The sequence below is a fragment of the Myxocyprinus asiaticus genome, chromosome 29, assembly GCF_019703515.2.
Source record: "Myxocyprinus asiaticus isolate MX2 ecotype Aquarium Trade chromosome 29, UBuf_Myxa_2, whole genome shotgun sequence".
NCBI lineage: Eukaryota > Metazoa > Chordata > Actinopteri > Cypriniformes > Catostomidae > Myxocyprinus > Myxocyprinus asiaticus.
This window is the reverse complement of record NC_059372.1, coordinates 41116705-41130770: the sequence shown is the minus strand read 5'-3', so window position 1 is coordinate 41130770 and position 14066 is coordinate 41116705. Positions and strand designations below refer to the sequence as shown.

General features: G+C 38.0%; 1 protein-coding gene across 3 annotated transcripts in view; it reads right to left on the bottom strand.

Moving 5' to 3' along the window:
- The window catches only part of LOC127419749 (pleckstrin homology domain-containing family G member 1-like), a 96312-nt gene that overhangs the window by 29871 nt on the left and 52375 nt on the right, over positions 1-14066 (bottom strand). For all 3 annotated transcript variants that reach the window (XM_051661434.1, XM_051661433.1, XM_051661432.1), the window contains exons 5-8: positions 9091-9137; positions 3775-3925; positions 3028-3159; positions 2197-2379 (exon numbers count right to left, since the gene is read on the bottom strand). In XM_051661434.1, the coding sequence (XP_051517394.1) occupies positions 2197-2379; positions 3028-3159; positions 3775-3925; positions 9091-9137 (513 nt within the window). The remainder of the gene's footprint in view (positions 1-2196; positions 2380-3027; positions 3160-3774; positions 3926-9090; positions 9138-14066) is intronic.

The following is a 14066-nucleotide window of genomic DNA, read 5'->3' as shown; positions in this document are numbered from 1 at the left end:
CCTCATTCTATGAATAGAATCCACATGAGATCATTAAAAGAAGTTGTTTTAATCACTCAATGATGATTTAAAGTCATGTGCAGTAGATACCCAGATAGCACACATACATCTCCGAGATGTCTGTTTTAGATCTTTTCATCTGGAAAGCATCACAATCTAATTAACATCTGCTAAACATCTTAAAAAGATCAGATTGAAAGACATTCTAAAAAATTGTCATCTGCTGAATGTTTTATTGACATCTTAAAGGAAATGTCTTATTGATGTATTGCAGATGAGCAAACAACCTAAAAACCATGTCTTTCAGATGTAAACACACATCAAATAGAAGTCTGGGTGATGTACTCGTGCTATCAGGGTAATGTGTAGTTTGTCATGTTTACATTCTGCATTCATATGCAACTATTAGCTAGTTGCTAACATCGTATATGTGGCCATATAATGCATCGGTTTATTTTTCAAGGGATTTATTTTGCGATATTGACCGACTGACTGTATATTATGTTGCTTATTACATGACTACCAACAAAATAATTAAGTAAATGGACATGAATTATTAATTTGCATTGAAATGATGTAATTATGTGATAAGAAAGATATTGAGTCTATAGAAACAGCTGAATATTACCACTATTTGTGTCAGAGTTCTGTTGGTGTTTATTTTGCGAAAAGGACCGCCTGACTGCTCATTATTCCACTTATTATAAGACTACTAGCCAGACATATAAATAAATGGACATGAAACATGGATTTGAATTGAATGATTTTATTAGCTTTAAAGATCGCAGAGTGGTACGAGAAGAAGGAAAAATTACTCGCAATATCCGGATGACCGGTCTGAAATCTCTAAATCCCTAGATATGCAGTTGGTATTTAGAAATATCTAGATGACCACTAGACTGCTAGATGGCACGACTGACCAATCAGAATCAAGTATTCAAGAAAGTTGTGTAATAATGTATTTTATAGACTTCTGTAGACTTAATCTGACAAGAAATCACATGACATGATCTTGGAAAATGTCTCTACGTGAACGATCAATTGTCTGATCTCAACTAACTGAAGAAATCAACCTGAAAAGACGTTCACATCAAAGTAGTTGAAGCACTGGGTCACAACCACCAGTGATGTGGACCAATGACAGTATGAGGGTGTTTATCAGCTGGTATGAAGTTTTCCTGAAAGTTCGTGCTGGCAAGCTGCTTTGAACCACCATGATGAACTCGAAAATACCTTTGTTTTTGGCAAGATTTTCTTTGAAATTATGCCATAACCGTTCTTTCTTCAATTCGCCAGAAGTATATTGGTATCTTTTGGCTGTTTTCACACTTGGTTTGACTGGTTTGTCAGATGTTCGTCAAGAGTTCGATTCCACCCCTCCCCCACGAGTCACACTTTACTATTCGGGTCTGAACCATGGAACATTTGCGTCATCATCATGAATACCACTCAGTACTAGAAGCAGCTGTTTACCCTTGCAGCCATGCTTCACTGTGTTATTGAAGAATTTGTCCCTTTTGCTTTACAATTCCAGAATGGCACTTGTGTTTTTCTGCCATGGATACATTGCAAGAGATGTGAAGAATGTGAGCTGCTCTGTGAAATTCATTTAATCTGAGACAAGCAGCTATAGGAAATGCATTATATGTTTGACTAGAAGAAGGCAAAGATACAAATTAGTATGCTTTCATACTAGCACTTTTGATGCATACCCGGGTTCGTTTCACATCAAAGTTTGGTTCGTTTGGTGTAAACACTGTTCGGCAGGTGTCACAAACCACATTTGAAAATGGTTGAAAAGGTGGTCTGTGGTAAGCTTCATGTGAACTTCTGATATGAACAATCCATCCTAAATCACGGAAGTGGACATTTCAAGTGGACTCGGTTTGCTGGCGCACACCTAATACGGAAAACCACTTTCACACCAACCAAACAAACTGAACTCATCAAACTAACTTGGGTTTGCACCAAAAGCTCCAGTGTGAAATTGCCTTTATGGTCATTAGATGGTCCAAGCTAGTCTAAATGGTTGATCAGATGGACAACCAGCTGGTAGGCCTGGCTTTGACCTGGTAGATCACCTTGGCTAAGCTTGTAGTGACCCACAATAAACTAGCTACCCAAAACACTAGCTTGACAACCTGGTATGATTTGGTTTTTCAAGCAGGACAAACTGGTGGGTTCATTGGCTCTCACCAGGATGTGGGCCTTGTAGGTGTAAGTGTCCTCTCGTTTCTTGGTTATCAGTAGCAGTCTGTCAAACAGGAAGAGCGTTCTCTCATTTTTCGCTCTCTGGATTCGGAATGTTCCCTCAAGAACCAGCTCGCCATAGCCAATCAGATCAGGCCCATTCCAGTTAGTCAACAAACTCTGAATCTCCTGTGAGATAGAAATAGAAAACAGAAGACAACTGTTACTTTTCATATACATCAGTTAAATTAGTCGACTGACTTTTAAGTTTGATGAACCTCAACCAGAATATTCTTCTGTCTGTTACCATACCAACAAACAAGGTGTTTTTCCTGCTAGAAAATCCAGCTAAAACTAGCTTAGGGTAGTAGTCGGTTTTACGTGGGCCAAGTTGGACATATATGGTATTTTTCTGGTCCAAGCTGCAATTGGGGAAAGGTGCCCTGATTAGTGTGGGTTGATTTTTTCTTCTGGAACCAGACTGCTGCGCTCTATACAGGCGAGGATACATTTAGAGTTATGGCCTCGTCAGGCTGTCAGGCACAAAGCGAGGCACCCTTCTCCAATGGGCATGGTCTAAATCCAATCTAGTGTAGATGTTTTATCAACTGGACTACTAGCTGGTGGATTTCGTTTTGACCTGGTAGCTGGTTAGAACTGGCAGACACTTTTGACAACTAAAAACCACCATGTTCAAGAGATCAGCTTGTCCACATGGTTTTTCCAGTGACCTGTAAAAGCACAACCTAATATATTCTGATAATGTAATTGATACACCAGTCTATTCTGTATATATACTATATGTGTATATAAAGTAAATGTGTAGGTTACACAGACCTGTAGTCTCACTGCATGCTCATGTTTTCTCTTCATGTCATTAATGTGCCAGGCAACCCTCTGCATGGTGTCAATGGCCTCCTGGATCACATCGTACATCTCTGACTCCTTCTCCAGATGTGTGGCAATCTCCTGCAAGACACCAGTACATCTTTGACCTCCTCAGTGTGACGTGCACAATTTGATAAACGTGTGTGTGTGTGCAGGTAGGTCAGTGTAGGTGTTGTTGGATTGCTACAAGTGTGTCATCAACAAAGGAAGACTATAGAAACATGATCATGACATAATCTTACACTTCACAGAGTACAGTAAATGAAATTGATGTGAACATGAAAGGACATATGGTGTGTAACGGACACCAACAGATTTTCTGAAATGACAAAAAGTACCATGTTATTACCATATTTGTGGACATGTACAATGGTATTGTCATTTTATGGACTGTGGTAATGCCATGGTACTTTGAAATGCCCCAAAGAGCCACCTAAAAACAAAGGTTTATCAATATTTTTGACAGCCAATATGGTATTCATTCAGTCCCATGTCAAAGTACCATGGTAAGTACCCAAATATCAAAGTGACTTGGTATTACCATCTGATACCATCACTGTTCATGGTACCACTATAGTAGGCATCTACGGCTACTATCAACTAGTGGTAGAACCAATCTAATTAGTTGACTAGTTGGTACAACCCCTATAGTACATTTTTTGTAAGGAGTGTGTGTGTCTGTATGTGAACACTTACATGAAGTAGTAGATGATACTTGAGGATCCTTTGGACAGGTTTAAGCAGGTATGAGCCGAGAGGAAGGGAGTGTTTTAAACTCTCCTGACGCTCACGCAGAAACTTTACCACCGCTTTATTCCGCATGCACTCTGTTAAGACAGCGACGGACCTGCAGACGCACACAAACACATGTTACCAATGAAACATCTTTATTTTATATACACTAAAACACAGACACAGGCAGATATACAAAATACATACTAAGTATATGACAAACAAACATTACAACAACCAAATATTATATATACACTGGCAAAAAGAGTATTTGGATGCTTAAGTCAAGCTTAAGGCCTATTTACACCAAGACTGAATTTTCGGTGTGAATGTTCGTTCCGAACAAACATTTGGATAGAATCAATGGATTCCCATTGCGCTATTCACACCGGGTCTGACATATTGTCTGCATTATTCCATGTTTATTTATATCACTGTACCTTGTGTTATATTATCCAGGCTTTAAAAAAAGTGAGGAGTTTCAGGAGTTTGCTTGGAATATATTTTCGTGGCAAAATAAATGTATAAATATGAAGACATTGGACATATGCAAAAGTGATCTTTACTCATCTCACTCGCACATAAAACACTGATTTTATATCACTCATAATGCATTAAAAACATGGAAAGAACATAATGAAACAGTTATGCCAAATTAGGTGAATAAATGCCTTAACTGTGTTAAATATATTAATATCATGCATTGACAGCTGAATGCACTAGAATAAATGATTGTAGAACATCGCCACCTACTGTACAGGAGTGAAATTGTTTTTCATATTTATTCGTTTTTCTCGGTGTGAAAAGACATTTCGGCAGTTCGTCTCCGAAATTCATCATGAATTTGGTGTGAATTCACCTTTATTCAGGTGCACACATAGCTGTCAAAACCTGCTGGCATTATTGCCTGCCGCACCTCCGCCAGTGCCTTCAGTCCAGCTGTGGGGTCATCAGCTGGGAGCCACATAATAAGGGCCGTAGCAAGGAATTCTGGACCCCCTGACTGTATATTACTCTAGGCCTCTTTCATATTAAAAAATACCATTTAAAAATTGTAGTGGATCCCCCTGGACCTGTAGGCCCCTAAAATCGTTACCACCTTTCACCCCATTAGCTATGACCCTGCACATAATATATTCAGTATATAGCCATATAGCTTATAAATGTATGTAAAAATTATCTTAGTTTATAACATTATATATATTGTTTTTTTATTTAAAGCCTAACAAACTTCTTTTGAGAAATATTTTGCTTGAAAAGTGTGCTTGTGCTCTCTTTTTAAAAAAAATAAATGCCACTTGGTTGGATATTCTGTGATCTAATGCAATGATATTCAGACATTTTTAAGTATGACTTAAGTTTTCAAAGAGTTTTTCGGGCCAGTATACAATAGTGAGGTCGAGCACTGCTTTTAAAACACAGATTTTACAGTTTATTGGGTCTGCTGCCACGCCTCACTAAGCACTGTGACAGATAGATGCGTGTATGTGTGTGCATGCATTCCAGTGTCCTGCACACAGAATTTGCATTGTCCGAATGGGAAATATGACCCGAGTATCACTGAGATACAGCCATTGCTTTCAAGAGTATTACTGTATGTGTGTGTATGATGTGGGAGCATGCCATGTGACCTTGGTTAAGGTCAACAGCTGTGTGAGGGTGTGGAGAGAGAGTCTCAGTGGCCCAGACAAGAATCCAGTCACACACACAAACTATGCAACATCTGACAAAATTACGACTGATCCATATCACCTTTAGGCCAAGAGTAGCCAATACAAAATAGAGCATAAACAAAATATGGTGCCTCTGCCAAACGATTTATTTAAAATTGCTGTTTGTTGTTGGTGCGGCTATCCTTATGAGGCTCTCCATAGACATAATGATTTTTATACTGTACGAACTGTAGATTCTATCCCCTAACCCTAACCCTAAACCTAACCCTCACAAATAACTTTTTTTCCATTTTTCCATTTTCAAAAAAACATTGTTTAGTAAGCTTTTTAAGCGATTTGAATTATGGGGACACTAGAAATGTCCTCACAAACCACACTTATAGCATAATACCCTTGAAATTACCAGATTGTACTCTAAAAATATGTCCTCGTAAACCTGCCAAACCTGTACACACACACACACACAATGATCATTTGGGGGATTCACTCATCTCATCCAGTATAAATGTGGTTGTCACTATCTATACTTTGCATTGTGTATGTGGCCTTCATTTCTCTTAACATCAAAAATAAGACACTTAGAAGCACGTGCTGCAGTTGTATGTGTGTGTGTGTGTGTGTGTTTAATAAAAAGAGTCAGTGGGTGTGTGTCAAATTTTGCCAGGGAGAAGGTGTTGTATGTCAGTGCTTTTGTTGAGCTTTGTTATATTTCAGGCTGATAAATTTGCTTCAAATGTCTGAACACATACACTCACCCAAAGGCAAACACACAATTGACACATATACACATAAATCTCCTATAACCTTTGGCCTCGATACACTTCTGCTACAAAAACTCTGACATCCTCTTTGTTTTCTCCTTCTCTGACTCTTTATTACAGAGCTCCTTTAAGGAAAGAGAGGGAATTTATTTTCTGAAATAGCTTTGTGTTCCCTTGAAATAAGTTTTGCGTACCCTTGCAATAGTTTGCATTCCCTCGCAATAAGTTTTGGTTCCCTCAAAATAAGTTTGGCATTCCCTCGCTATATGTTTTGAGTTCCCTCAAAATAAGTTTTGCCTTGCCTCACAGTAAGTTTTGTGCACACTCGCAACAGTTTGTTCCCTCGTAATTCGTTTTGTGTTTTCTCGCAATAAGTTTTGCGCACCTTTGGATTAGTGTGCATTACCTCACAATAGTTTACGTTCCCTCGACAATAGTTTAGAGTTCCCTTGCAATACATTTAGCATTCCCTTGCATTAGTTTGCGTTCTATCGCAATAGCTTAGCGTTTCCTCACAATATGTTTAGCATTCCCTCGCAATATTTTGCATTTCCTCACAATAAGTTTTGTGCTCCCTCGCAACAGTTTGTGTTCCCTTGTAATACGTTTTGTGTTTTCTCGCAATAAGTTTTGCGCACTTTTGGTATAGTGTGCGTTACCTCACAATAGTTTGCGTTCTATCGCAATAGTTTAGCGTTTCCTCTCCACACGTTTAGCATTCCCCTGCAATATCTTGCCTTCCCAACCAGTATATTTTGCATTCACTCGCAATAGTTTAGCATTCCCTTACAACAGTTTGCGTTCCCTTGCAGTAACTTTATCTATCCTGTGATTAACAAGGAAAATTAAAAATGGCAATTTATGTCAAAAAGGTTGCCGATCGCTGCTATAGAAAAACAGTAGTATGCATGTTTTTGGAATTAGTATTGCGAGGGACTACAAAATAATTGCAAGGAACACAAAACTTATTGTGAGGGAACGCAAAACGATTTCACATAATAAATTCCCTCTCTGTACTCTTAGGAGCCCTTACTTTCTTGTAAACATACACACACACACATCAAAACAAATGTTTGTGAAGTTTATCCAATGCAGATTGCTAGCCTAGAAATGTCAACAACTTAGCCAAGAAACTTGTCTAATCCAAAAAGCACATTTATTCCATTACGAGCTAAAGACTTTAGAAAATTATAATAATATTGTTCTTCAACCTCCAGAAATAAACCTGCTGAAACTAAACAAAAATACATTTTCATGACTCTAAAACTAAAAATGACCACCATACTTTTGAAAATTGTATTTTTAGGGAATTAAAAACAGAGTCTTCAAATGAAAACAGATTAGATGTGGCCTAAGAGCCATATTAAAAGCACAGATTTAGAATAAAATTGAAGTTAAACATACTAAGCAAAAGGGACAGACTGGATGGGTGATGGAGAGAGAGAGGCAGACAGACAAACAGAGAGACAGTCTGGCAGGGGATTTCCCTCAGGGGGTTAGACATAAGCCCTATTCAGACGGCAATTATTTTACATGGGGATGTGAGGTTATTCCAGCATTTACAGGGGGTAGTCAGTGATTTTATTGCCGTCCGAGTCTGAAATATCTCTATTTTTCTCCCACCTCCCACGAGAAAATTACCGTCCGTATCCACATCTCTGAGTTTATAATCCAAAAGTCATTTTGGAAATCCTTTTTGACCACTGCTAAGTGCCGTACGTTTGCGCTGCACGTGGTAACAGTCCTGGTGGTAATGGACAGTTGTGAAAGTTGGAGGATTGTGTAACAGGAATTTTTGAAATAATTCACAATGATAAAATCACATCGCCGCTCCACCACAGTGAGTGGGAACTCTTAAGTAGAAGGGAAAGAAAAACGAGATCCATTATTATGGCAGCAATATAATACAATTATAATATATTACATTTGCATGACTAATCCTTTATACGGGTCGAGTAGTCCCAGAAAAGTTGCCGGGTTACTTTCTATATTATTTAAAAGGTTTAATTTCCACCTCCACTTTTTAAACACTGACAGATCATTCCAAATTATGTCCTTCATTTTGATAGATAAAATATAAGAAACCCATATTTACCATAGCTCCTAATTTTTTTTTTTTTTTTTAACTATCTTTAATGTCCTTGATATGTGCAGCTTCTATATCTCCTTGCATGCACTTAGGAGAGAGCGTGCAAGCGGTGCAACTGAGGTGATGCAGGTGATGAAACATGCGTACCCCCATTGCAGATTTATTCCGCTGCATTGATAAACAGTCTTGTCCCTAAAGTTTCTTGATTCATTTAATTGCTCTTCGCAGGAATTTTGGCTTGCTCCGTATTTGAAAATGTAAATGTCCTTAGCGCTTTGCTGCGCGGTTCCCTCATGCTTTAAAATTTTAATTTTCACTTTAGCGTAATTCCAAAAATATTTAAACGCAAATACAGAGGACACAGTTTGTGGGTTGATGAATTTTCCATATAACAAGCGTAACTGCAATCATGTGATCGACAAAAAGTCTCGCTCGTCCCCCGTGATTTAATTGTCATCCGAAAGTATGAGTTTTATCATAGAGGAGCCATGAAAATGTACTTTTACAGACATCATCCTGAGAAACAATTGCCTTCCAAATAGGGCTATAGACTCCAATGGTTTTAGACACATGCACACACACAATGTATAATATGAGAATACACTCCTAACATCCACACACACAAGCATGTGAGAAGGCATCTCTTGAAGTCTTTATAAAGCTCTGCATTGAGAGACAGATGGTGATATGCCTATACATACAAACACACACCACAGGAAGTGAACTACAACCACAAACCACAGGATGTATTTCTTACCTTGGATAATTTGTGCAGTATTGTGTGTATATATGGAAGTCTTCACTCTGAAAAACAATTAGGAAATAGGTGTTAGTTACTAAAAAGTAGATGTGTGTGGGTTTACAGTGCTTTGGGAACATAACTGTCCCAAGAAGTGAGAAAATTTGACAAAACCTGTCTTTTTGGGACATCCCCACAAATAAAAAATAAAAAAGAAAGAAAGAAAGAAAGAAAGAAAGAAAGAAAGAAAGAAAAAAGAATAATAAAGAAGAAACATTTTTTTTTTTTTTTTTTGGGAAAGGTTTTTGAATTTGGGTTACTGTGTAACACTTTACAAAAATGATACATGTATTTAACTAGACTTTTACATTTCCTTCATCGAAAAGTAATCATATTACTAATTACTTTACTTTTAATTTACTTTCTAAAACACTTTTCAAATATTTTTTTTTTCTGCACAACAAATTCAAAATAATGTCTATATTTTCTCCTTTCTTATTGTTGCACACCCTTTAGCTGTCAGAGAAATGCAAACAGCCAAATGTTTTTTTCTTATACATAAATTATATTTAAGGAATATACAGTATGAAACCCATGTAATTAAATGTAATTACCTTAATTAAAAGTCAGTAAATGTAATCTGATTACAAGAATTTTAAATGTAATATATTACCCACATTTTTGACAAAACAAGTAATTAGATTTCAGTAACTAATCAATTTGTAATCAGATTGCCAGGGTGTTGCCATGTGGTTGCTAAGGTGTTCTGAGTGGTTCTAAGTGTGTTTGCTATATAGTAATATCGGGTGTTCTGAATGGTTTCTAGGACATTGCAAGAGTGTTATTCTCTAGATATGGCTCAGGACTCTCCTTCAATGTTTGTATGAGATTTTCTTTTATATTCCATCAAGTGATATTTACAGTATTTATTAATTCATTTAATATTATGTATTAATTTTATTATATATTTTAATTATATATATATATATATATATATATATATATATATATATATATATATATATATATATATATATTTATACTGTATACTATACACCGATCAGCCACAACATTAAAACCACCTGCCTAATATTGTGTAGGTCCCCGTCGTGCCACCAAAACAGCACCAACCCGCATCTCAGAATACCATTCTGAGATGATATTCTTCTCACCACAATTGTACAGAGCGGTTATCTGAGTTACTGTAGACTTTGTCTGTTCGAACCAGTCTGGCCATTCTCTGTTGACCTCTCTCATCAACAAGGCATTTCCATCCACAGAACTGCCGCTCACTGGATGTTTTTTGTTTTTGGCACCATTCGGAGTAAATTCTAGAGACTGTTTTTCATGAAAATCCCAGGAGATCAGCAGTTACAGAAATATTCAAACCAGCCCATCTGGCACCAACAATCATGCCACAGTCCAAATCACTGAGATCACATTTTTCCCCATTCTGATGGTTGATGTGAACATTAACTGAAGCTTCTGACCCGTATCTGCATGATTTTATGCACTGCACTGCTGCCACACGATTGGCTGATTAGATAATCGCTTGGATGTTTGTTGGTGCCAGACGGGCTGGTTTGAGTATTTCTGTAACTGCTGATCTCCTGGGATTTTCACGCACAACAGTCTCTAATGTTTACTCAGAATGGTGCCAAAAACAAAAAACATCCAGTGAGGGGCAGTTCTGTGGATGGAAACGCCCTGTTGATCAGAGAGGTCAAAGTCTACAGTAACTCAGAAAACCACCCTGTACAGTTGTGCTGAGAAGAATATAATCTCAGAATGCTATTCTGAGATGCGGGTTGGTGCTGTTTTGGTGGCTCAAGGGGGACTTACACAATATTAGGCAGTGTGTAGCTTCTCATTTCTTAAACAACCATGTCAGAAGACATATCCCGTGGTTGTGGAAAAGATGATACTGTGTTTCAGAAGGGACAAATTATTGGCCTGCATCAGTCAAAGAAAACAACTAAAGAGCTTGCTGAAATCACTGGAATTGGGTTAAGAACTGTCCAATGCATTATTAAAACCTGGAAGGATAGTGATGAACCGTCAGATTCATGGAAGAAATGTGGTCAGAACAAAATCTTGAATGATCATGATTGGAGATCACTAAAACATTTGGTGACGTCACATCATAAAAAAATCGAGAGTAGAACTCACGGCTATGTTTAATAGTAAAACTAAGATCATTTCCACATGCACAATGCGACGAGAACTAAACAGCTGTTTAGCCACAAGAAAGTCACTTGTTAGTGAGGCTAATTGGAAAAAATGACTTAAATTTGCTAGGGAGCAAAAAGATTGGACTTTGGAGCAATGAAAAAAGATCATGTGGTCTGATGAGTCCAGATTTACCCTATTCCAAAGCGATGGGCGCATCAGGGTAAGAAGGGAAGCGCATTAAGCGATGCACCCGTCATGCATAGTGCCCACTGTACAAGTCTCTGGAGGCAGTGTTATGATCTGTTCGACTCTCCCATCATCAATACAAGATCTCGGCCAACAATGTATGCAATTCTGGATGGAAATAATGTTGTGACGTTGCATAAGGATGTCAAAACAATGCTACGATGAATGCGTGCTGTAATCAAAGCTAAAGGCGGTTCAACGAAATATTAGAGTATGCAGTTTTTTATCAAAGTAAATAATCTCATTGATTGACTGCATTCGTCAAACTAATTCAACCATGCTACTAAGTTTATTGTTAGAAAAATTTCATTGTAAGAAATATAATATTATAGCTGTTACTATATTGCAAATTGTATAGTAGCACAACTGGAACGTGATATTGACCAATCAGCATCCAAAAGCATCCATCTGTTTTATAAGTGCTAATAGGGTTGTGTAATATGTGTCTGTCTGAACTGAAAAGCTGCTAACAGCACATTACTGATTACTGACACATTAGAAATACACCATGGCAGCATTAGAGAGAAATAGAGAAAGAGAGAGAGAGAGAGAGAGAGAGAGAGAGAGAGAGAGAGAGAGAGAGAGAGGCAGTGTTCTCATGAAACCTTTGTCAGGAATCAGATGTAATAAAACCCCACACTTTTACTGGAATCACAAGCTCCTTTGTATTAGCAGTACCTTAGAACTGGCTGAGTAATGCATTTTACACACATATACACACAGTTCTGGATCTGGGATTGTTTGCTAATGAGGATTAATCTCTACCAAGTGGACTAACCAATACACACACACTTTATACCTTCTAAACTCTTATCTCCACTGTAAAGGCCTTTTCACACCAGAGGCGATGCGATTAAGTGAAGCGAATCACTGTCGAGCAGTCCTTTCACATCTAAAGCAGCGTGAATGTTTGCAATTAGCACATTCATGCCTTTACAATAGGTGGCGCTAATCGACAAGCAATTTTACCCCGGTACGGTAGTTGGCTAAATGCATCTTTGAGCTGGTCCAGCCTCCTCCTATGACAGAGGAGTGGAAGAACTAGGTAGTTAAAGTTTGTAAAACAACCATGGAATCACAGTACGAGGGTTTAGCAAGCGAGTTCTCTTGTGAGCTGAAAAAAGAAGATGGATTTCTCTTCAAGCAGCAGCGATGATGAGTTTAGTGTTATTTTGCTTACCGAGTAAAGGAGAATAAAAAGGCATTGATACTGGGTTTGCCCGGTTCTTGGGAGAAAAGAGGACCACAGGGAGTTTTACAGACTGATTTAGGAGTTGAAGTTGTATCATGAATACTTCAGAATGCCTGTTGATGAATTCGAAACTTTGCTTCAGCTGGTGGCACCCTTGTTGATCTGTTTTCAAATGAATTAATCGCAAACCCCTCGACCCTGAACAGCGTTTGGCCGTGTGTTTATGGTGAGTTTTTAAAAAAATCTTGTATAGGCTTGTATATGGGTCATACGTACAATTCTGTAATTATCACAACACTTCTTTTCTGTCCTGTTCTGATTTTTGTAATCACTGTAGATCTTGTCAATCAACTCTCTGTTTTCAGAGACCAAAGTGAGCAACAACTCCACGTCCATCTTCAATGTTGGTTCTGGGTGGCTGTGTCTAGAAGTTAACCTCCCAGCAACCTAAGTCTCGCAAGAGTCTTATTCGCTGTTACTAAGGTTAAGTTTAGGGTCAGATTTAGTGGTAGGGTTAAGGTTAGGTTCAGGTTTAGGGGTAGGTGTAGGGTTTCTGTAGGACTCTAAATAAACACAAAAAACATAGTATGTGATTATTCAATGCGGCTCTCGCGAGACTTTAGGTAACTGGGGGGGGGGGGGGGGGTTACCTTCTAGACACGACCATTCTGGGTGCTTTCTTCTTCAGTGTTTAATGTCAGGTGTACAGAGCAGCTTTCTGTGCTTTATTGCCACCAAATGCGCTGGTTTTGGTAACTGCAGCAGACCCTGACACGTAATCCACAGCCAAAATGTTAGTGGTCGGGGCGTTTTATCACCAGGCGAAGAAAGAAATATCAATAGTAGAATTTTTTGACACACGAACGTTCGCTCCAGGTGTGAACGGCTCATTAGGAGTCCATTGTTTCTATTCAAAATGTCAGTCGTGGTGAAGATTCGTGTTTGGTGTGAAAAAGCCTTAAGAGATGATATGCAATCAGCCAGCCATTATAGCTAACTAAACTCAGACATGGGACCTAGACACAAAGTGAATTCCTCCTTATTACATGGCTACTTACAAAATGATTACAAAAAATTATATTGGGTTGAAATTACATAAGAAAGAGAGTGTGGAGTTATATGAGAGACTTGAAACTTGCACAGCTATTTAGGAAATTGGTACATTTTACAGTTAAGCACTCATTATACAGCATATTTGTTCAAAGAATTCTGCAAATGACCAATCAGAATCAAGTATTTCAGAGAGCCATGTAATTAGGTTAAAGTCCTCAATAAATGCAGTAGTTTGATGTTCAGTTTTCAAGTACGTTATCATTTTACACAATGGATTTAATAAAAGATATTATGGTAACAGTTTACATTAATGTTCCAGTTGTGAAGGATT